The sequence below is a fragment of the Syzygium oleosum genome, unplaced genomic scaffold, assembly GCF_021117445.2.
Source record: "Syzygium oleosum isolate NSW1041296 unplaced genomic scaffold, Sole_v2.1 Sole_v2.02, whole genome shotgun sequence".
Classification (NCBI taxonomy): domain Eukaryota; kingdom Viridiplantae; phylum Streptophyta; class Magnoliopsida; order Myrtales; family Myrtaceae; genus Syzygium; species Syzygium oleosum.
This window is the reverse complement of record NW_026607486.1, coordinates 2,538,183-2,560,812: the sequence shown is the minus strand read 5'-3', so window position 1 is coordinate 2,560,812 and position 22,630 is coordinate 2,538,183. Positions and strand designations below refer to the sequence as shown.

General features: G+C 41.0%; 2 protein-coding genes and 1 long non-coding RNA gene across 3 annotated transcripts; 1 reads left to right on the top strand and 2 right to left on the bottom strand.

Moving 5' to 3' along the window:
• Positions 1-2,514: 2,514 nt before the first annotated feature.
• On the bottom strand, positions 2,515-3,315 carry LOC115684654 (dof zinc finger protein DOF1.2). Its single transcript, XM_030609483.2, has one exon. The coding sequence runs from the start codon at positions 3,313-3,315 to the stop codon at positions 2,515-2,517; it is 801 nt and encodes a 266-aa protein (XP_030465343.1).
• A 4,647-nt stretch (positions 3,316-7,962) lies between these two features.
• On the bottom strand, positions 7,963-11,474 carry LOC115684626 (probable LRR receptor-like serine/threonine-protein kinase At3g47570). Its single transcript, XM_030609440.2, has 2 exons — positions 8,690-11,474; positions 7,963-8,589 (listed from the first exon to the last, which is right to left on the bottom strand). Exons 1-2 carry the CDS (start codon positions 11,379-11,381, stop codon positions 8,135-8,137), a joined length of 3,147 nt encoding a protein of 1,048 aa, XP_030465300.2. The 5' UTR covers positions 11,382-11,474; the 3' UTR covers positions 7,963-8,134.
• Positions 11,475-12,206: 732 nt separating this feature from the next.
• On the top strand, positions 12,207-16,611 carry LOC115684701 (uncharacterized). Its single transcript, XR_004006164.2, has 2 exons — positions 12,207-12,370; positions 16,388-16,611. It is a non-coding gene; the product is annotated as an uncharacterized LOC115684701 (long non-coding RNA).
• Positions 16,612-22,630: the final 6,019 nt, after the last annotated feature.

Sequence of the window (22,630 nt, the reverse complement as noted above, 5' to 3'; positions counted from 1 at the left end):
ATCCACCCGAATCTCGATAGAGATGGGAAACATCTTCGATACAATCACTCCACATCCGATCGGAATTGGATCGTCAACATCGACATCCCAACGCTCCCACGTCAAGCCCACATGCAATGGCGCGCTTGGGAATGACCCACGTGCAACAGTTTTTTACTGATGCCAGTTAGTGAGCAGTGGAAGGAGTCCCATGGATATGTCATCACATAGAGAGAGAGAGAGAGGGAGAAGAAGATTTGTATGGTTCCTGTCGTCTGTTGGTTTGATTCCAAAGGGTGAATTGTTGTCTAGGCTCTCACTACTTTTAGAACAAGTTGATCTTATATATTTCGAATTGAAGTGAGCTTCATATTGAGTTGCGCAATAAATCGCGTAATACGAAGTATTCGTTGTGCTGTCATTTGTTCATTGATTCGTTGCACATTGTTCACAAGATAAGTTTATGTAGTATTTCTTCTCCAACTTAGAGGTATTATATTTCCACATGCTTTTCTTTTGGTTTTCTTGGGTATTAGTGACTTATCAAGGGAAAGAATGCGCAACTTCTATGAAGTCCACGTCAGTTAATAAAGTTAAATGGAGCAATCTAACTTTCTTATTTTTGACGGATAACTCGTATAATACTAATATAAGTTCTTGAGTTTAATCAGGTCGAGTCGGGTAATCTCTTTCATGATATCTCATTGTGAGGTATTGGACTTCCATTATTACAATTTTGAGCAATACCTAACTCAATGAGACCTGCCCAAATCTCTCTGACTTTGACCTTCTCAAAAAAATCGATGGCGTATCTACTCATACATCTAATCAAGTCGATGAAGCACGATGTCGTAGTTGTCAATGTCATGTACACATCTTCTCTGCCTCGATCCGAGGTAAGCTAGCTGATCGTTCTTGAACCTCATGTGAAGCGAGGATGAGTAGAGAAGTAAGGTGGAGACATCGGCAGAACTTGCGGCCCGAAACAGACGTGTGTTTTTAGGGTAAATTTTTGCTCGAGGAGCTTGATAAACGTCCTCTCTTATTGCCTAGACGATTGCGGTACGCTTTCTTTGGCTTCCTCAAAAGGACATTACGTATTATTAGATCTCGGATCGAGTATAAATAAATTGGTACGACGCATGATCCAAGAAAAATTAATTTAAATTTTCCAATCTCTTTTCTCGTCCTTGAATGTACTAAACTAATAGGAACTTTTCCATATTTAAGTATTAGTCAAAAGAAAGAAACGAAAAATGAAATGGTATCTGCAATTATTAGCTCACGGAACTTTTTTAATCAAATATCTTTAGTTTCTTTTCTAATCTAGCCGAAAAAAAGAAAGAAAGAAAGAAAGATTGTGGCGGTCTATTATTACTTTCTCTCCAAAATAAAACCTTAGATCGAGATCCAAACCCTACATGCTGTGACATTCGATTGTAACATGATACATGAAAGTAAAATATATGTACTTATTCGCTCTATAATCAGTTTTCGCCTTCTGTGAGCTTAGTAAAAGAAAATTAAGAAGAATGAGAGCAAAACGAGGATAGGAATATGGATTTTTATTGGAGCCATGTTTTCCCGGGATCCTTAATTGAAGGAAACTTCATCCAACCAGTCTTGTGATTGGTGGTTACAAGCACGGACATCAACCATATTTATATTTACTTAAGTTAGCATGCGAGTGAATAGCCATAGACCATGACTCATAAACCACCCGATCAGAGGCATGGTTAAAGAATGAGAATGAGTAATTGATATCAAAGAACCACGGATTGACGGAGGAAAGTATAACTATCTAGATTGTGACTCCAAACGAGAACGACTAAATAATAACTTGGTTAAGAACCAACTATCAACCCTAGTTTTTACTAATTTAAGAAAAAGATAATGGTCAACTGAAACTTCTCAAATTTGGAGTGTGCCACTGGTGCATTTATCTTCAGTTCCCACTAGAATGGAAAGTAAAACAATACGGAGAATGAGTCTACCCAATTGATGGTTGAATCACATATGTTTGGGTGCACCAATCATTTAATAAACTATGCAATTCATTTGATCATGCAATCAGCCAAGTTGTACCATGCACTACTTATTGTGCTCCGAAAACCTAAAGACCGGTCCCCGCGCTTCGTTATATCGATATTATGTCCTCCCTGACTACCCAACATTTGCCATGGTAGGACAAGATAGATAGTTGATAATTGTTCATGTCATATGCTAGCAACATTTCTCTATAGTTTGATATATTAGCCATACAATTTTTCATTCTCTGAGTTTTCTCACAAAAAGAAAATCACTTCATTCTATGAGTTAGATCAATCATACATAAGGGAAGATAATATCAGGACTATTTGAATCTATTCTTATTTCAGATTCCATATATCAATCGCTAGAGTGTATTATATGCGCCATGAATCGCGTCATTGGCTCATTGTATAATTCTTACTTTATGAAAAACACTAAAAAATTATATGCCCCCCACCCCCAAAAGAAAAAAAAAAGAGAAAATAGAAAACCGCAACCTCATATTCAAGGCCTCGAGGAGAGCTCAAACCCCGCAAGATCAAATGAGCTCCAAAAATTATCATTCGTCGGAAGCAATCTGAACTGATCGTCGGACGGTGACGTTCCAATCTCCTGTAACTGCAACATGGGCTGCCACGCGAAATTCGCCGAGCAGGACGTCGTATCGCCCCATAACAAGTCGTCCGCTGATTCATGGTGACCGAAACCATTTGTTTCCATGAACAGCCCTTCAACGTGAGGCACTTCCAGAGGCGGCTCAGCCTGCTCTCCAACGAGGTCAAGCGACGCTGACGTCTGCACACTATCCGGGGTCACCGCGCTAGAGGTCGAACCTGTCAAATCTTGAGAGCTGGACTTGGTCTGCTCATTATTCAAGAACTTGGCGAAAACCGCCGCCATATCGATATCCATCGCACCAGCTGTGGTGGCCGGCGAGCCACCCTGAGGTGACTCGACACTCTGATCCTTGTCCACTGAGTCAGGCTGACCACCAGCCAGGGAAGCGCGCTCGGGCTGGCCAGAGCCCGGAGCCTGCGACCTGGAGGAGGGCTTCGTGCTGCGGCGGTTCTTGCGGCAGCCGCCGCCGACGGGAATGTTGCGGAGCGAGCCGCCGTTGGTCCAGTACCGTCGGCAGGACTTGCAGAAGTACCGGGGCTGAGAGAGGCTGTAGTTGTTGTAGTAGCAGAACTTGGTGTTGCCGGAGGTGCAGCGGGGGCAGTTCGGAGCGGCAGCGGGGACGCCACTGTGGCTTGCGGTCCCCCACCGCTGGAACAGCGCTGCTTGGTCGCTCGAGGGTGCGAACATCGGGTTCTTTCACACTCAGCGACGAAGAGAACTGAGAGAAACTCTGTGGTTCTCGGTCTAGGGTTAGCCAGTGACCAAGATGGGAGGTGGTTGTTCCTTTCGCTCTTTTGGTTTTTTGGGTGGGTGTGATACGAAAGGAGATGATCAAGATTGAAGAAGAAGAGGAAGAGATATATATGAATGGAGCATGAGGAGCGGTGCATTGAAGGGGGCATGTGTGGGGTCAGTGTGGATTTGCTGACACGGAACGTTGTGGGCGGTTGCTGAGCCGTCAGCACCAAGGAAGAGGATGGTGGTGTGAAATCATAACGATGGAGGAGGTGGTGATGGTGATGATTCATGGTCATGTGTTTTGTGTTTTTGTATTTCATTTCACCTGTACAATTTTCTTAAGTTGGATCCAAGTTATACTCTCTTAGTCTAATCTAACATCTGATAACATTTCATACAAGCATTAATAAGAGTGCCTACGTGTGGAGTTGGGACGACTTAGGGCCCGTTTGGCAAGTTGCCAAATGGTAAAAATTTCTGTTCTTTTGTTATCAGAATCAGTTTGGGAATAGAAATCTGTTTGTTAAATTTTTTGTTCCCGGGCACAAATTTACAAAAAATTATTCCCAAAATCAGTTTTGGAATAGAATCAAGAAGCCAAAAAAAGTAACTTCTTAATTCTGGGAACAATTTTTCCATTTCTGATTCTTTTTGGTTTTCTTTTTCCTTTTTCGTTTGTTGTTGTTCTTCTTCCTGGCCTACCGCCGGCGATCGGCGATTGGCCATAGGCCAGGGTCGGCAAGGGTCCCCCTCGCCGCCTGGGCGAGGGCGGCTCGCGGCCGCGACGGCAAGGCCTCTCCTAGCCATGGTGAGGCCGACCTAGCCCTCGCCAGCCTTGGCCTGTGGCCGGTTGCCGGCGCCGGCTACTAGCCATGGCCAACGAAGGGAAGGGAAAGAAAGAAAAAAATAATAAAAAAAAGGAAATAAAGAAAGAAAGAAATATTAAAAAATTCAAATATATTATTAAAATATTATTAATAAAAAGAAATTTTGTGTAGTTACCAAACCCATTTTTGTTCTTTTTCTATTCTAAGAATAGAAATTTTAGGCAGTTACCAAATGCCTTCAAATGCTTAGAAATTGTTCCCTAGCACGGGATCAAAAAGAATTATTTCTAAGCAGAATCAGTTTCCTCGCACAGAATCGTTGCCATTCGCATCCTTATTGTTCTAATTTCATCTATTACATGTTCACGGCTCGTATTTTACGAATCAAATGTTCTGCATTTCATAAATCTGTTGTCTTTTGTCGAACGCTCCATTTCCGATTCTTATAGAACGTCGCTTATTTTTTGGCTCAACTCACTACATCACGGATCGAATGAGTTCGTACCGGCATCATTCTCTTCTTAAAAGCGATTTGTCGCGTAGTGGTTAAGGGGCTGGGCAATTGCTCGTCCTAGGGGCGATCCGTCACATGGCATTTATAGAATGGGCAACATCGGAGTGCGATTGAAGTGGACGAGTCGGGGCTTGTCGGTTGGCATAGTTGTCCTCGATTGAGTGTTGGGTGTGGGGACAATGGATCCATAGATGACCATAAGGGATCCACTTGAGCTGGGATGGAGGGTACGGCTCTATTACGATAAATGGCAACTATTGTTTGTTTCTTGCTGAAGACATTAGAAGTGCAAAAAATTAGAACAAGTCCTTGGCCAATGATGTCCCGTGGAAAAGAATTACCTAAAAAAAGTCCTAAATTTATTGTAATTGTGTCAATTCAGTCCATCCAATTTTGACTGGAAATCGCTGACATAGACGTCGGCCGTTTTATATGACACGATCAGCACTGACGCGGAGATGCTAGCTCGATTTGCATCAGTGATGAATACCCTCGTTTGCATCCCCCTCTGTGAGTTTCGTCCGCATGTGATGAGGCTGTGCAGCATGTACAGTGTACTTTCGCACTTGGGGATTAGCGAAATCGCAACGCAAGTCAAGGGGGGAAGATTGCTCGTGAAATTTGAGGAGCTAACGTCGCGGGGGCGTTGTGGCGCCCGCACGTGCTTCCGCTGTTACGTGGCGCGTCTTCCTCAGTTCTTTCGAAGCAAAGTCCGATTAACAAATTCGGAACAAGGCTTGCACTCGCAGGAGTTTCCGGCCATCAGGGTACCCTCCTCGAATCCGATGCAATCCCTTTGACTTTTCAAGGGTCAGCTCGTTAATTACGCGGTTAATCATTCGCTAATACGATGATGATCACTGGCCAGTCATTGGGCAAGCTGGCGTGTGCCTGTGTCTTGTGCATTTCAAGCTGTAGTTTATACTTATGGCACGACATAACGGACGTCCCGGCTTAATTTAATCGGCACGGATGAACGTTAATTGTCTCTTTCATGGACAACTAGTGATACTTCGCTCGTAGAAGCGATGATTGTGATATTATCAATGTTATCTTGAACGTAAGATATTGTTACCCGCATATAGGAAGTGGATTAGGTCAAGATACGCATCCGGACGCCATATGAACGTCAGAAGAGATTAGGCTTTGATTTATTTCGGTTTAGGCTCCGATTGTTTTGCGGGAATCATTTTTCAAGAAAACATTTTCTTCATTTTCCGATGTTTGGTTCGCTTAGAAAAATGAGATAACGAAAAATGTTCTCCTAGTCGACAAAAAACTTATGCTTACATTCAAGAACACAATTTCCTCTTTGAAAAACCGGAAAATATTTTTCAAAATATGACTACGTATCGACGCTTGAACCCGAAATTCTGCGTTTGAGCACGGAAACTCCAACGCTGGTTCCCAGGTCCCCGGCATGCAAGACCAGGTCTCCGGCACCTGGGCTCGGGTCCATCGAGGCCGAGTTTATGACTTTGGTGCCCAAGCCCGGTGCCCTAGCGCCCACGCCCGAGTCCATCGGGGCTGGGCCCGAACTCTTGGTGCCCATGCCCGATGTCTTGGCACTCGAGCCCAAGTCCATAAATGTCGTGTTTGGGTCCACGATCCTTGAGCTCTGGTCCTCGGGACTTAGGCCCAGGTTCACAAAAGCCAAGTGCAGGTCCTCGATTCTCTGATTCGGGTCCTTAGTTAATAAAACATTCATTCTTATAACAATATTTTTAAAAAAATTGAATTTTTAATTTTTATTCTTTTTTCTTTTCTTTTCTTTCCTTTCTTTTTCCTTCTTCCTCGGCTGGTGACTGGCCACAGCACCAGCCGCAGGAGAGGGACCAGCTTGTCCAAAGCCGGCGAGGCTCTAGCTCGCCCAATTCCAACGACCTGAGCCAAGCTAGCCTCCACCTCGCCAATTCAACGAGCTTGAGGCTTCGCCAAAGGTTGGTGAGTCGTGGCAAGCTTGAGGCCTTGCAAGTCATGGCAAGCTCGAGGAGGAGGGGTGAGCTTAAGGCCTTGCCAGAGGTTGGCCAATTGTGGCGAGCTAAGGCCTCATGAGTCGTGGCGATCTCAAGGAGGAGGCGATGAGCTTTGAGCTCACCAGATTTGGAGATGTGGAGCCTTGCCCGAAGCTAGCTCAACTCAGATCATCGAAATATGGCGAGCTCGAGCCTCGCTGGCCTTGGGCGAGCTCGTCCTTTGCTTGTGGCCGATCGCTAGCCATTGCCATGGCCGACCACTGGCTGTGGAAGAAGGAAGAAGGAAAAAGAAAAAAGAAAAAATAATAAAAAATTCGAATTTTTTGGTAATTTCCTAGGAAAATCAAATTGGATTTTAAATATGAAACAGCAAAAAATATTTTCCAGTTTATTTTTGTTTAAGATATCAGTTAAATATCGGAAAATATTATTATTTTCCTGAAAAACATTTTCCGCAAAACAACAAAGCTAAGAAGTTCAATACCGTAGAGTTCATCAACATATTCAATTGAATCCATCTTCACTCAAACACTTGAAACAATGAATTATAAGCCAATTATGATATATTAAATATTCCACACCATACCAATTCTCCGATATGGGATATTTTTTTTTATACATCTCGCGTGTGCATCTCAACACCTTATAGTTCCTAAGGAAACGCTAAAAGAAAGAACAAAGAAATGATTTTTTTCTTTTGTGTTCGGGACTATGGAGATTATCATATCTGAGCAGATTAGCCGAATTTTCAAAGAGCCCCACTTCTTGTTTGCTAAAGGAAGAAAAAACAAGAAATGTTGGAAAATTAATTAGAAGGAAGTGGTGACCCTCAGAAAACTCATCAGAAAGAAAAGTATTAACTCAGTAAATTCTTTCAGAGGGTACTGCAATGGCTGGGCATGACCCTCTCCAACAGTAGTGTTGAGAAGAGCAACTGAACAGGAAGACAGTTTCTGATCTAAGTGGTTATTACTTGGATATTGGAGTTCGCCACGGTTCTGTGAAGATATCTATTGGATTCACACTCCGATTATTCATGGTGAGAGGTGAGAAAAAAATGGACTAAAACAAAACAATAATGAATTTTGGGTGTGAGAGTCCATCAGAATTCCTCCTTGATGGGTTTGGAGATCAAGACATTGAATTCGTGTAATGGGGAGGTTTCGCGTCATTATCACTGTTTCCTTTTGTTTTTCCTAGCATGTGCATATCCTTCCCAGAATCACATCTTTCTTGCCAAATCTTCTGCTCCTTAAATCTCATGTTAAACGTGGGAATTGAGTGCATTAGCTAGAAATTCAATCTACACATATACATACGTATATAAGAAATCTCTCATAGACATAAATGACAAACGTGACTTTGATTTGGAGATGCTAATTGCCTTTGATGTTGCACAGCCATTGTACAAAATATAGGGGCACACAGGTTCTCAAAATTCTTATACGTGATCAGGAGGCATCGACTGAGCCCAGCAAAGCTCTCTTTATCTCGTGCAATCTAGCCAAGGCCTCTCTCATGCTCGGACGATCCTTGGCGGATGGCGCTGCACAAGACAGGCCTAACCTGATCGAACCTGCGACACATTCTTCGCACCTCATCAACCAGCTGTTCCTTGGATTCGTGCTGCCTCCTAAGCTGACGTTGTCTGAATGCATGAAGAAGCTGCTCGAGGAGATATTGCTCCCCGTCGAATTGGAAGCCTCATCATTTGCGAAAAGCCTTGAATCAGCGATGTCGAGAACTTTGTGAGCCCCGTTGTCCAATGCCGACGCGAAAATTCTCAGGTTCAGGCCTTCCTCGAACATTTGGTCTGTCGGTTTCTTCAAGACAAGCATCTCCAGCAGGAGGATGCCGAAACTGTAGACATCTCCACTGGTTGATGCCCTGCTTCCCATTCCATACTCTAGGGGTGACCAAAAAGGCACAAGCATATCATTTAATAATGAAAAGATTGATCGAACTTTTGAAAAAAAAAATTGGATTAAAAAAAGAAATCGCTGTACCTGGAGGAATGTAACCAATCGAACCTTTCAGTCCTATTGTGCTGTGACCAGTTTCCTGCTGATTTTGAGGAAGAAACCTAGCCAATCCGAAGTCCCCGACGTGTGCAACCATGTTGTCATCCAAAAGGACATTCCCCGGCTTCAGATCGCAGTGGACCACAGGAGGGTCGCAGTCGTGATGCAGGTAATCCATTGCAGAAGCAATGTCGATAGCGACATTGAGCCTCTGCATTAGGCTCAAGCTCGAGCCATCACGCTCGATGTCTTCTGGGTAGAGCCACTTCTCCAAGTTACCATTAGGCATGTACTCCATCACCAGCGCTTTGAACTCATGCCCCATGTTGTCGACACTTGAGCAGGAAGTTGCGACTTTCACGAGGTTCCGATGCCGGATGAATTTGAGGGCTTTGCATTCCGCATTGAAGCTCTTGGAAGCCTTGCTTTGCTCAAGATCTATGACCTTAACAGCAAGGCTAATGCAAGAGCCATCGTTCCGTAGGAACACAGCTTTGTACACGGAGCCAAACCCGCCCTTCCCAATGAAGTTTTCTTGAGCAAACCCATTAGTTGCACGGCGAAGCTCATCATAAGATACCTTCTTCGGCAAGCCTTTGATGAGAGGAGATGGGAATGATGACTCTCTCTCTTTTATCTTCCTCTTCTTTTGGATAATTACCCATGTGAAGCAGAGGATGCAACACACTAACACAAAAGAGATTGAAACGGGAATGAGGACTGCAAGCAGGTGATGCTGATTGGACTTTTTCTTTGTCATAGCTTCACATGTACTAATCCCTAGCTTTCGTGCTGCTTCTGCATCGATCACGCAAAGCTCATTATTCCCCTGGAGTTCATCCCAGGTTAGATTAGCAAACTCACCATTCATAGGAACTTGCCCTTCTAAATGATTGAAAGACAGGTTCAGTCTCTGCAGAATCTGAAGATTTCCTAGTTCTACTGGGATTGAACTGGAGAGATTGTTCGACGAGAGATCCAAACTCTGCAGTGCAGATAAGTCGCCAATTTGACTTGGTATTTGCCCGCTTAGGTTGTTCCTAGCCATTGTGAGAGCATCCAAACTCGAGCAGCCACCAATGGACGTTGGAATAGTTCCAGATAGCTGGTTATCTGAAACATCAAGCGATTCGAGTTGTTTCAAGCTTCCCACCCGAGGAGAGAGAGAACCAGTCAATTTGTTTTCGGCCAATAGCAGAGCTCTCAAGTTGGAAAGCCTGAAAATCTCCTCTGGAATGTTTCCGCTGAGGCTATTCGACGCCAACCCGAGTACATTCAATTGCTTGCAGTTTCCAATGCTCGAAGGAAGTCTACCAGAGAACTCATTATTTCCCATCCTGAGACGGTATAACTGAGTGAGATTGCCAAAGAAATCCGGGATTTCACTGTAAAAGTTATTTCCGTATGCTTGGAGAGTTTGGAGCTGGTGCAACCTTCCTACGGTGCTGGGAAATTTTCCTGCGAACCAGTTCTGGTAGAGCGACAAGGCCGTGAGGTTCTGATACCTATCGAGGACATCGGGGAAACCTTTGGTTAAATGATTATCATCGATGCAAAACTCTCGCAGATGCACTGACAAGTTTCCAATTGAGCTAGGAAGTTCGCCAGCTAGTTGGTTGCTGTTTAGGTAGAGAATCTCTAACTTGGTGCAATTGACAAGTGAATGGAAGATCTGAAGGTTGAGATCGGTGGTAGATGACAGATTGTTGTAGCCGAGATGCAAATAATTCAGGCTTTTCATGTTACCTAGTGAAGGAATGGACCCACTAAATCGATTGGAAGAGACATCGAGGACTTGAATTTGTGAACTGTTGAACAAATAATTTGGTAGCAACCCCTCAATCATATTTTCTGCCAAATAGAGTTGTTTCAGGTTTGCTAGTGAGATGCTTATACTAGACGGCAATCTTCCGACGAGCTTGTTCTGTGTAAGACTAATGAATTCGAGGGTTGAAATGTTGAAAATCCAAGGGGGGATTGTGCCAGTTAATGCATTCACAGAGAGCTGAAGAACGGTCAGATTTTGAAGACTCCCAAGCTCGTTCGACAGCTCACCGGACAAATGGTTGCTCGCAAGGCTAAGAGTGGTGAGAGCAGAGAGATTACCAAACGTTTTCGGGATTGAGCCAGTGAGATTATTCACTGAAACAATAAGAATCTTTAGCTCAGAGAGAACACCCAATTCAGTGGGAAGTTCGCCGGATATGTTGTTATACTCGAAGTTGATCTCTTCAAGGCTATGACACCAAGAGAGATTCGCTGGAATCAAGCCACTGATAGAGTTCCTGGAAAGAATGATTTGCCGAAGGGCTGTGAGGTGTCCAAAACTTGACGGAATTTCACCGCTGAACGAGTTCCGAGACAAATTGAGATACTGAAGAGAGTTGAGGTTGGAGAGTTGAGATGGGAGGATGCCAGTGAGTCCGAGACCAGCAAGGATTAGAGCATTCACTCTCATTTCACCATCATTTGTGCATGAAACGCCGGTCCAATTACAGTGAGATGTGCTGAGATTCCAACCCGTGAGTGCATTTCGCGGGTCAGATATCGTGGATTTGAAAGCCACGAGCGCTTCTCTGTCGGTGTCGGCATCACTGGCTCTAGCCGTGCTTGTACAAAGCCTGATGTGAATCAGAATGAGGATGTAGAGAACTGAGTGAAATTTCTTCTGCTTCATTTGAAGTTCTCTTGAGATGTAGCTCAAACGAATAAAAAATTTAACATAGGAATGTCGGATTATGAGTAGAAGAATGGGCAGATCCGAAAATACAGTGATCATCCATGGGCGAACACCATGCTTGACTGAATCAATTATTTTCAAGATCCATGAGGTAATACGATGTTAATTTCTCAGACAGTTCCAAATAAGTTCGGATTATTGTCTTGGAACGCCACGTCTTTGACATTTGCAGGGTGTTACGTCCACCATGCATGCGAAGACTTTCGTTATTTTTCTCCTTTTCAGCACTTTCGAGTCATAAGATAGTCTTCATAAGCCATGCGGGCAGATGAAGACTCCGTCAGTCTTCCTCTGCCACGCACGCAAAGGAAGACTTGGTTTGCCATTCAACTCCTCTCGTTTTCCAAGAAGTTGTCGGTCTACCGAATCATTGTCATATAAGTCTGCAGAGAAGCTGGATTTTCAACCTTTTCATTAGTCTAACACTAGCTGGTAGAAATTTGAGTGCGCCATCGTCCGTTTAAAAAATTCTCATGCGTCCCTATCTATCTAGATGATTGACGAAACATGGTTGAAGAAGTGATCTGCTCGGTCCAGTCTATGCCAAACTCGCGCGAAGAAATGTCACTAGGTAGTAGGTGGCCGCCTTGCTTTTGACTGAGTAAGCCATACATAACAGCCATCCAGGTCTGTTTTGACTGTCTTTTATTCCTCATCCAAGTTTGGAATTGTCCATTACAGTCAACACCAGAGCAAATTTACAAAGAAATAAATTACGTGTCAGCCTGTCCAATTTGACCTATAAGAATGCAACCCAAATCACAAAACTCCTTCACAAAAACTAAAATTCACAAGTATCGTTTTAGGACACAAAATGGCATTATCCTCTAAGGCCTTGAAAGGCATATTGATGGGTATCTTGGTCGCAACCATATTGCTCATGTCCTCACCTGAAGTGGTGTCTGCCTCGCCGAACCTTAATCTTGGTAAGTTAAAATTTTTTTTTGTCGAACTTGATTAGCTAATTTAACTTTATCATTCTTGAGTGTGTTCTCTTTTTGCATAACTCGGTCCTCAATAGATATCAAGGCTCTTTGGTAATTTTAGGGGTGCGTTTGTTTCACAAAAAATGAATAATTTAGAAAATATTTTTCTGAAAATAATTACTTGTATCGCTTACAAAAATACAAAAATAATTTTTTTTTCATTATCTACATAAATAGTTAGACATAAATTATTGTAAATAATGAATATAATTTTCATTGACTAATTATTTCAAGTAATCATTTTTTTGAAAAATGTTTTTTAAATTATTCATGTTCTGCGAACAAATAGAGACTGGTGTGCTTGTTTGAGAGAAAGAGTTTTCTTGAAATTAGTTTTCCGGACTTTTGCCCGTTTGGTTCGTCGAAAATGATTAGTCAACTAAAAATACTTTCCGGTTAATGAACGGATTCATGCATGAAATTAGGAAATTGAATTCCTAAATCTAAGAAGGTAAAAACACTTTCCGGAATTACTCCTCTTGAGTTTTTAATGTTTTCTTTTTTCTTTTATTTTCTTTCTTATTCCTTTTCCTTCTTCTTCCTCCTCCGCCGGTTGTCGGGCCTCGGCGACGGCCGGCGACCGGCCATAGATACGGGCCGTCGAGAGTTGGCCTCATGTGAGGCTAGCAAGGCTCAAGCTTGTCAGGATCTAGCGAGCTCGACCTCACTGAGGTTGGCCAAGTCGGCCCTCACTAGTGGCTTGTCGCAGCCATCACCGAGGCTCGGCGACTGCCGGAGGAGAAAGAAGGGAAAGGAAAAAAGAAAAAAGAGAGAAAAGAAACGTAAAAAATATTTAAAATTTTGATTTTTGTTTTTTTGCCTGAGATAATGTCATGAGATTGAAATTATTTTCCAAATGAGAACCAAATACCACAAAAAGTTTTCGGTCACATATCACCAAACAAAAAAAAATAACCATTTAAAAAAAATGATTTCCCGAAAGGTATTTTTCTTTATTATGAAGTTTTCCCCCTAACAAACGAACCTATTTATTCTTTTTTTTTAGATAAGGAAGAAGTGTTGTTTGTTCCTAGGTTGAAGGGACGGACATGGTAATTGCAACCACTAATTGAAGATGGACCCTTGCATTACGGCCAAAGTATAGAGACAATAATTCTCATGTTACTTTCGGTCTCTGTTTATTGCTTCAATTTTCTGCATTGTGAATGCATGACAGCTTATCCAGTGAAATATGAAAGTTGTTTCCTTCTCGTTTAGTAAACAGAATATATTTTGAATAATTTAGGAAATATAGTTACTAAGATATATCGATCTCCAACAATTACGTTCCTCCACTTCTTTTATCTATACTAGATGTAAAGCCAACTTTTAAATTTGGTGTTCACTTTTCAAATGATTGATAGATCTTTATTAAGGGTATGCAACCGGACCGGGTTTACTTGAAAACCGGACCGGACTACCTGAAAAACAGGTCTAGGAACCGGTTCCTATTTGAACCGGTCCGGTTCCTAGTTTCAAGTGAAGACCCACCAGGTAACCGGACCGGTTTTTGAACCTATTGATTTAGCATTTTGGTGGATCATAATATTATTATATCTTGGATTGTTGTTTTTTGTGGATAGTAATTTCTATGACTCATCTTAAGGATTCTTGCTTTTAGCGGTTAGTGATTTTTATTGTTATTCATCTTCTACTTTGAATCATTTCATTGCTACTTATATTATTTTGCTGGAAAAAATAAAACTAGAAAAAGGAACAAAAGATTAACAGGTTCTCGAATAGGTCCTGCAACCAAACAGGGTACCAAAACAAGTTCAAGGCAAATAAGATAGGTTCAAGATTCCAAAAAATAGGAACCAGTCATAACAAGGTCGGTTCCCTAGAACCAATCACGCTTATCCTTGCCTATAGTCAATCTCAATACGAGAAAAAAAGTAAGGAGGGCATTGTATATCTCTTTGGATTAAAATTTGATATACCTAGAAGGTTACCAAACAAATTTTCCTTCTTTTATGGAGCACATATCATCACATTTAAAATTTATATCCACGTTCTCCTATGATAAAAAAAAACTATATTTATTTCAAATTAGGCCCGTGCCGACACTTCTGAGATCACAACCTTGCGAACTCAAGACTTCCTTTGACTCGTTCACCCCTTTGCCTAAGCTTGGCTTTCTTCTTTATCATTAACCCACCCCAGATTATAGAAACAGAAACTCAATTGAAGATGGACCCTTGCATTACGGCCAAAGTATAGAGACAATAATTCTCATGTTACTTTCGGTCTCTGTTTATTGCATCAATTTTCTGCATTGTGAATGCATGACAGCTTATCCAGTGAAATATGAAAGTTGTTTCCTTCTCGTTAAGTAAACTGAATATATTTTGAATAATTTAGGAAATATAGTTACTAAGATATATCGATCTCCAACAATTACGTTCCTCCACTTCTTTTATCTATACTAGATGTAAAGCCAACTTTTAAATTTGGTGTTCACTTTTCAAATGATTGATAGATCTTTATTAAGGGTATGCAACCGGACCGGGTTTACCTGAAAACGGGACCGGACTACCTGAAAAACAGGTCTAGGAACCGGTTCCTATTTGAACCGGTCCAGTTCCTAGTTTCAAGTGGAGACCCACCAGGTAACCAGACCGGTTTTTGAACCTATTGATTTAGCATTTTGGTGGATCATAATATTATTATATCTTGGATTGTTGTTTTTTGTGGATAGTAATTTCTATGACTCATCTTAAGGATTCTTGCTTTTAGCGGTTAGTGATTTTTATTGTTATTCATCTTCTACTTTGAATCATTTCATTGCTACTTATGTTATTTTGCTGGAAAAAATAAAACTAGAAAAAGGAACAAAAGATTAACAGGTTCTCGAATAGGTCCTGCAACCAAACAGGGTATCAAAACAGGTTCAAGGCAAATAAGATAGGTTCAAGATTCCAAAAAATAGGAACCAGTCATAACAAGGTCGGTTCCCTAGAACCAATCACGCTTATCCTTACCTATAGTCAATCTCAATACGAGAAAAAAAGTAAGGAGGGCATTGTATATCTCTTTGGATTAAAATTTGATATACCTAGAAGGTTACCAAACAAATTTTCCTTCTTTAATGGAGCACATATCATCACATTTAAAATTTATATCCACGTTCTCCTATGATAAAAAAAAAACTATATTTATTTCAAATTAGGCCCGTGCCGACACTTGAGATCACAACCTTGCGATACTTAGACTTCCTTTGACTCGTTCACCCCTTACCTAAGCTTGGCTTTCATCTTTATCATTAACCCACCCCAGATTGTAGAGAGAAACGCAAGAGAGAAGTTTTTCGGAGAAAATGCTCTATTGCTTCTTATTGTGTTGAATATGGGGTGCTACAAATGAGGGGGAGAAAATCCGTATTTACATATGAGTCCCTTTAATTACAATCATATATTTTCTGTCAATCTCAAGTGGAGATACAATCTCCATATCTATTGTCTAACACCAATTAATTACAAGAATGCTCTATAATACAGATATACAATTCTCGTAAACATCATTGAGAACATTCTAAAGTGCTAAAATCCTGAACCCCTAACAACTTCAAGGCATGTTCAGTTATCTTGGTCACCTCCTTGACCTATGGTGCCTTGAAAATTTTTGGTCCATGACATTTTCCCCCACCTCATTGAGCGATGCCCTCAGTGCTCTCGACTCGGATTCCTCCGCTTGCCCAATCAAACCCTCCCCTTGGATCATTGGCTCCCTCGAAGTTTCACTTTTCTTTCGTCTCCCACACTATTTGGCCTTTCACTTCTTGACTTCACGTTTGCACGGCTCTAGAACTCTAACTCGGTCCACAACAATCATCATGGATACGCATCCCCACCTTTTGTAAATGGAAGTAAAACTTATAGCCATTTGACCATACATACACATCCATGTATATACTTATAGGTTATTCAAAATGTGACAACTTTAAACTTCATGTGGCAGGACGAAAATTTCTTGCCGTATATGCCCAAGACTATGAAGGTGGAACCTACGGAACGGGAGGAGGAGGCTACTTTAATCCAACACCTTAATTAACAATCATCATGTTCCACTCATTGTAGAATAATACATGAACTTCTAGACAGAGGATGGGATGTTCTTGCGGGTCTTCTCCAATGTAATAGCTTAAAATATTTTTGTCTTATGAAAAACTAATGTTTGTTGAATATGGTGTTTGAGCATCTGATGAGACACAAGTCAGTACGATTTTGTTATTTCACGGCAAATATCGGTCACCATGCTTTTGGGTCGGTCGTATTAGCATTGCCGAACTTCAATTGCGCTGGCTCCCGAAACATTGAAGACGTCGCCACGTGCATGTAATTAACGATAGGAGTCGCACACCGATTCCATAAAAATAATACAAGTAAACAATCCATACATGCATAATATAATAATGTGTCGAATTTTGCAACGCATCTATCCAATCTAGGCTCCCAAAAATAAATATAACGGTAGTTTTATCAAAGAAAAAAAATGCATGAATGAGAAATTAGAGAAGATGAAGGGAGGGACAGAGAGATGAAATGGTTACCAACATGACCATCTGTTCGAGTCCGAGGCATGCCGTCCTCGCTGTTCGGGATTGCTTGCGGTTGCGCGACCTCACTCGTCACTTTATTTTTCCAATGTCAAGGGCTTGCTCAAATGATAAGCCACGCCTAGTATTACTCAATAAGGCATTTTACAGTCATTAGTTTTCTATATCTATCAAATTTAAAAATCACATGATGGAAGTTGGTAAATGACAAATCAATAAGCTAAAATTAATTGATCTAGTATGGATGACATGGCAAAAAAAAAAATGCCATGTGTATTTTGCGAGCATATTGGCTTCAGTACGATTTTAAAAAGTTTTGCGGACTAGGTACCCATCCTTGTTTGCTTAAGCGTGGGCTTACCACTATCATTTTTGCATGATGAAATCAATACCGATACCTATTTGTGTATGAATAAACTTTCCTATATGAATTCAGATAATCAAATTCTGTCGCTTTGAATAAATAGTGTACAATCTCTAAATACAATATCTAATCATAAAAGTTCTCTTATTACAATTGAGGGTCTTGATGGTTTAATCACAAATCCAACATCACAATTTTAGAATATCCTTCATGAATTGAACTTCAATGTCTCAATGGCTTTGATCTCAAGAGAAAGACGGTCGGGGTCATTATGACACGAATCTTTTAGAGTTTCGCTTTCTCGCTAATGAACAACAATTCCCTAAAATTATTAATGGAGAGGACGTGAGGAGTCTTTAACTCTCGTTTTTGAACTTGATTGGTTGATTCAAGATTTTTCATCATAATTTTGTACTTAAAACAGATATCAAACATACATCAAATTTGGCTTGGATAAATGTCAATTTAATTTGTGTAATCGACTAATTACAGAAAAATAAGCTAATGAACGAAAACTCGTGAACTTATCTCTTATTTGATTTTCTTTCTAAATATATCTTGATTTGAAATTAAGTGGCTTTCAAAAAAAAAAAAAATAGTTTCGCTTTCCTTTATTGATATATAAATTTTCTTCAGATGATACGAGCTATATTTCAAATAAGTGGAGCTTAAAATAAGTGAAGTTCAAGGGAACGAAACAAAATTAAATGAAATGTGAACATGCATGATTCAAATAGAAAACTTTATCCTCTTATTTTAGTGTTCAAGTTTAGTGAATATTAAGTGAATCTTATTCACGTATAAAATAAGTTATGCTTATATTTGTTTTAATTTAATGTAGATTGAATGGATTAATGGTGCATATATTCATGTAATTAAGAAAAGCTATACCTTGACCTGTGAGTACCTTTTCTTTTTTGTCAAAAGAAATTTCTATTCATTATTAAAATGATACATGAAAATATCAATAGAAAATCTCAAAAGTCACCATAACGTGGAGCTCTAAAACAAACCAAAACCAGAAATCAATACATCATCAGAGAATGATTGGCAAAAATAATCACACACTCGTCATTTAAGAACAGATGTGTAACTACATCCAAACAAAAGGATCGGCGGTCAATCACCGAATCTCACATTATTGATAATAAGCATTCGTCGGGATCTCCATCTGTAGTTACGGATTTGCCTTTCGGCGGTGTGGACCTAGGTTTGGCGTCCCCAACACTATCAACATACGGAGACAACATAAATATGTTGAACAAGCTTAAATTTAACACCTGTGAGAGCGAGCCATTTAGCAAGTACAAGACCTCAAGGCTACAAAAACACGTTGAACGAGCATAAATTTGACACAGAAATTGCTATGATCACCATTGAAACTCAAGGCGGAGTAATTATTCATTAAAACTTGTAAATCTATAATTAGATTGGATAGAAAAGCTCCCAAATCTAAGATCGGGAGAGCGAAGCTCCCAAATCTAAGATCGGGAGAGTAATGAAAAAAAAAAGGAAATAAAAGGAAAAGTAACTAGGTAGGGGAGGAAGAAATCTAGGTCAAATCGCCTCCCTCTAAAAGTTTTTTTTTGGTCAGCAAACATTATATCTTATACTCATTCCCCTCTAAAAGTTGAAATGACGAATAAAGGCTCAAACTCAGAGAGGGAAGGAGAGATACGGAGTTGCTGTGACTTGTGAGTACTTTATTCATGTATTAAGATGTAGTTTTCTTTTTGACATAATTTCATATTGAATGACAGATTAAATATTTCGAGATACTTCATAATTATTTGATCTTTTCAATTTAAGATGAATGAAATAAGTCCAAAGAGATAATTGTTTGTAAAAGAAAACATAAGTTTACTTTAAAATATTTATTATTATCTTCATATATGTGACAGGCCTATTACATTTGAAGATACTTTTTTGTCCATTTTTATATATAAATATTACGTTGATAAGTAATAGACATATGAAAATGATAAATAATTAAACTAATGATAATTGGTCGGCCGTGTGGCATAATGGCTTGCCATAATCACGGTGGCAAAATACCTTATAAGGACTACATGAGTGAACGTTAATTTCATTGATGTAGGATTTGCAAACTTATACAAACAAATTTAAGTTTTTTTTTTTAAATGGCTTATCCAGTTCAAATTGCAAGTTACCAATTAGAATAATCTCAAACACGTTATAAACCTTCTGTAAGTGGGATGTAAAATTGTCCCACAGTTTCAAAACTCAAAACTTTAGATCTATAAAGGTTGGGATGGGAGGGAAACCCAACCAGATCCAGCTACATATCAGGCTCTAGCCCAACTCAACTCCAATATTTGGGGAAAATTCTAAATAAAGACTCGAAATGCTCTCATTTTCTCAAATAAAGGCATGAAGTGAACCCAGTGTCAAACAAAGACATGAAGTGCCGTTATTTTCTTAAATAAGAGCATGAAGTGAATATTATCTCAAATAAGGGTTTGAAGTGGCCATCTTAGTCTAAAAAAAGAACCTCCTCACCGGAGTCAAGGGCATTTTCGTCTTTTAATTTTTTTGATTTTTTTCCTTTTTATCTTTATTTTTTTCCTTTTGTGTGTTTTTTCCATAAAAAACAAACTGAAAAAGCTAAAGTTATAAAAAAAAAACAATGGGAGAGCTGGCACCTCCCGCTTGTGGCCGCCGCCCCATCGCTAGTGGAGCGGCGGTGATGGTTGGTGAGGTCGCCAGCTCCTCAGCGAGGGCCAGGAGGGGTTGCCCAACCCTCTACCAGATCTAGCAAGGGTCGCCGACCCTTGCATAGGTCTGGCAACCTTGTCCCAGACCTGGGCAAGGGTCGCTAGCCCTCACCTTTTGCCGACGATGGGGCAGTGGCCATAAGCAGGGAGGGCTGGAGTCAGCCCCTTGTTTTTTTTTATTTTTAAAAAAAACCTTTTTGTTAATTTTTAATCTAATTTAACTAAAATTTATATTAAAATTGTTTTGGACGAAATTTCCCTTGATCGGTCGGAAAATTTGGCCGGCCGGTAGGGTGAGACTCTTATTTGAAATTGTTATAGCCACTTCAGACCCTTATTTAACATAAAGTCCACTTCAGATCCTTATTTGAGAAAATGTGAGCATTTCATACTCTTATTTGGAATTTTCCCCTAATATTTGGTACTGATAAAAAGAAATCCAACTTAAGCTCGATCATGTATTATGTATCCTGCTTGAACTTGACTCAAAAGATAATTGAGAAACTTAAGCTCGACTCGCTAGGAAATATGTCATAATACAATATGTTATTTTAAGGTCTTTTATGTCTAATTTTGCACTCAAAACTTCAAATCTATCGAGGTTGGGATGGGAGGGAAACCCGATCAAATCCAGCTACATATCAGGCTCTAGCCCGACTCGACTTCAATATTCGGTACAAATAAAAAAAATCCAACTTAAGCTCGATTAAATATCATGTACCCTGCTTGAACTTGACTCAAAATATAATTGAGAAACTTAAGCTCGACTCGCTAGGAAATATGTCATGGTACAATATGTTATTTTAAGGTCTTTTATGTCTAATTTTAAAGATGTTAAAGAATTATTCAAAAAAAATCAAGATACTCGATAAAGTTACTTGTCAATTTGAATATTAGCAAGCTAGAGCTCGACCTAAAAACCAAATGAAGTAATTTGAACTTGGGCTTGACTGAAATATAAAGAGTCGATTTCGAGAATTCATTGAGTTGGGTTTTTTTTTTATCGAAAAATTCATTAAGTCAAGTTTAAACCCTTCACAAGTAGCTTGACTAGCTTATATCCCTGCTGAAATTATGGTGGTTTGTATAGCCAAAGTTTCACAGAACCCACATCTACTGTGGTGCAAAATTTTATTCGATAAGCGATGTCCATTTGCAAAATCTGATGTGTGGAGATACAAATAATGCAACTCACTTGCAACTGGGTCCTGTATTTACTCGTTTGAGTTTGACCGAGTCAAAATAAGGTCTATCCCACTCGTTTGTTCGACTTCTTGCTTTTGTAACTTCATCCAAGATTTGGAATTGCCTGAAAGATTGAAGAAAACAACTAAAGGGGAGAGATAATAGTCAACATAAGCGCCAACAAAATTGAAGTTATCTTTGTTATATGTCGAAACTAATAAATTACATTTGGAAAATTAAGAGCGTCCGATCGAAGAAAATCCTCCAAAACTTCTATTTTCATTTCAATCAAGAACGATGGGAAAATTATTGGATAGACTCAGTATTTGTTAGCTCATTTCAATCGTTAAATCATGTGAACTATATAGTGAGATTTATGAAGGATCCACGTAATCTAACGGCTCATGTAAAGTGCATTAAAGTAAGTTAGAAGTATAAAAAACGAAGCTCATGCTCGAGAGAGTAATGTGAGTAGACATGGCCACGGTTCAGGAACCGGCGGTTCCGGTTCGTGGCCATGTATGAACCGGAATCGGAACCACAAGGGGCGGTTCCGGTTCCGGTTCGTAATTTAAAAATTAATAAAATAAATTATAAAATAAAAATTGCAGACCTGGTCGCTGGTCCTCCGTCGGTCGTCGCTCGGGCTTCGCGGCCTTGGCCACGGTGGCGGAGGCGGGGTTCAAGGCGGCGAGGAGATGAAGCGGGAGACCGGGGCGGTGGCGAGGGGGAGAAGGAGGGGGCCGGGAGGGGGATGGGGATGGGGACGGGGAGGAGGAGCGGGGGGTCCTCCTCCTCCAGGGGCTGGGTGGGGTCGTGGGGAGGGGAGGAGGAGGGGGCGTCGGCGTCGACAGCTGCGGCCATGGGCGGCGGCGGCGGTCAGATCTGGGGAGACGGGGGGTGGGCGGAGGAGAAAAGGGAAGGAGGCGCAGGGTAGCGAGGGGGGAGGAGGAGGGAGCATCGGTGTCGGCGGCTGCGGTCATGAGCGGGGGCAACGGCGGCGGGGGTCAGATCTGGGAAGACGGGGGGCGGGCGGAGGAGAAAAGGGGAAGACCGGAGGCGGAGGAGGCGCAGGGGAGAGGGAGGGGGAAGGACGGATTTGGAGGAGGAGGACTGGAGGTGGGGCCCTGGGCGTGCGAACGTAGAGGTGGGGCTGCTGTGCAGCAGAAGGTTTTTTCTTTTTCTTTTTTTTTTTTGGGAACCGGGCCTGTAGGTCACGGGCCGGTTCTGGTTCTGAACCGCAAGCCCAATCAACGGGCCGGTCCCGGGTTTGACCCGGGCCGGTTCCGGGCCAAAACCGGCCCGTGGCCATGACTAAATGTGAGCATTCCCGAAGTCGGAGGGATGATGTGATGTCCTCC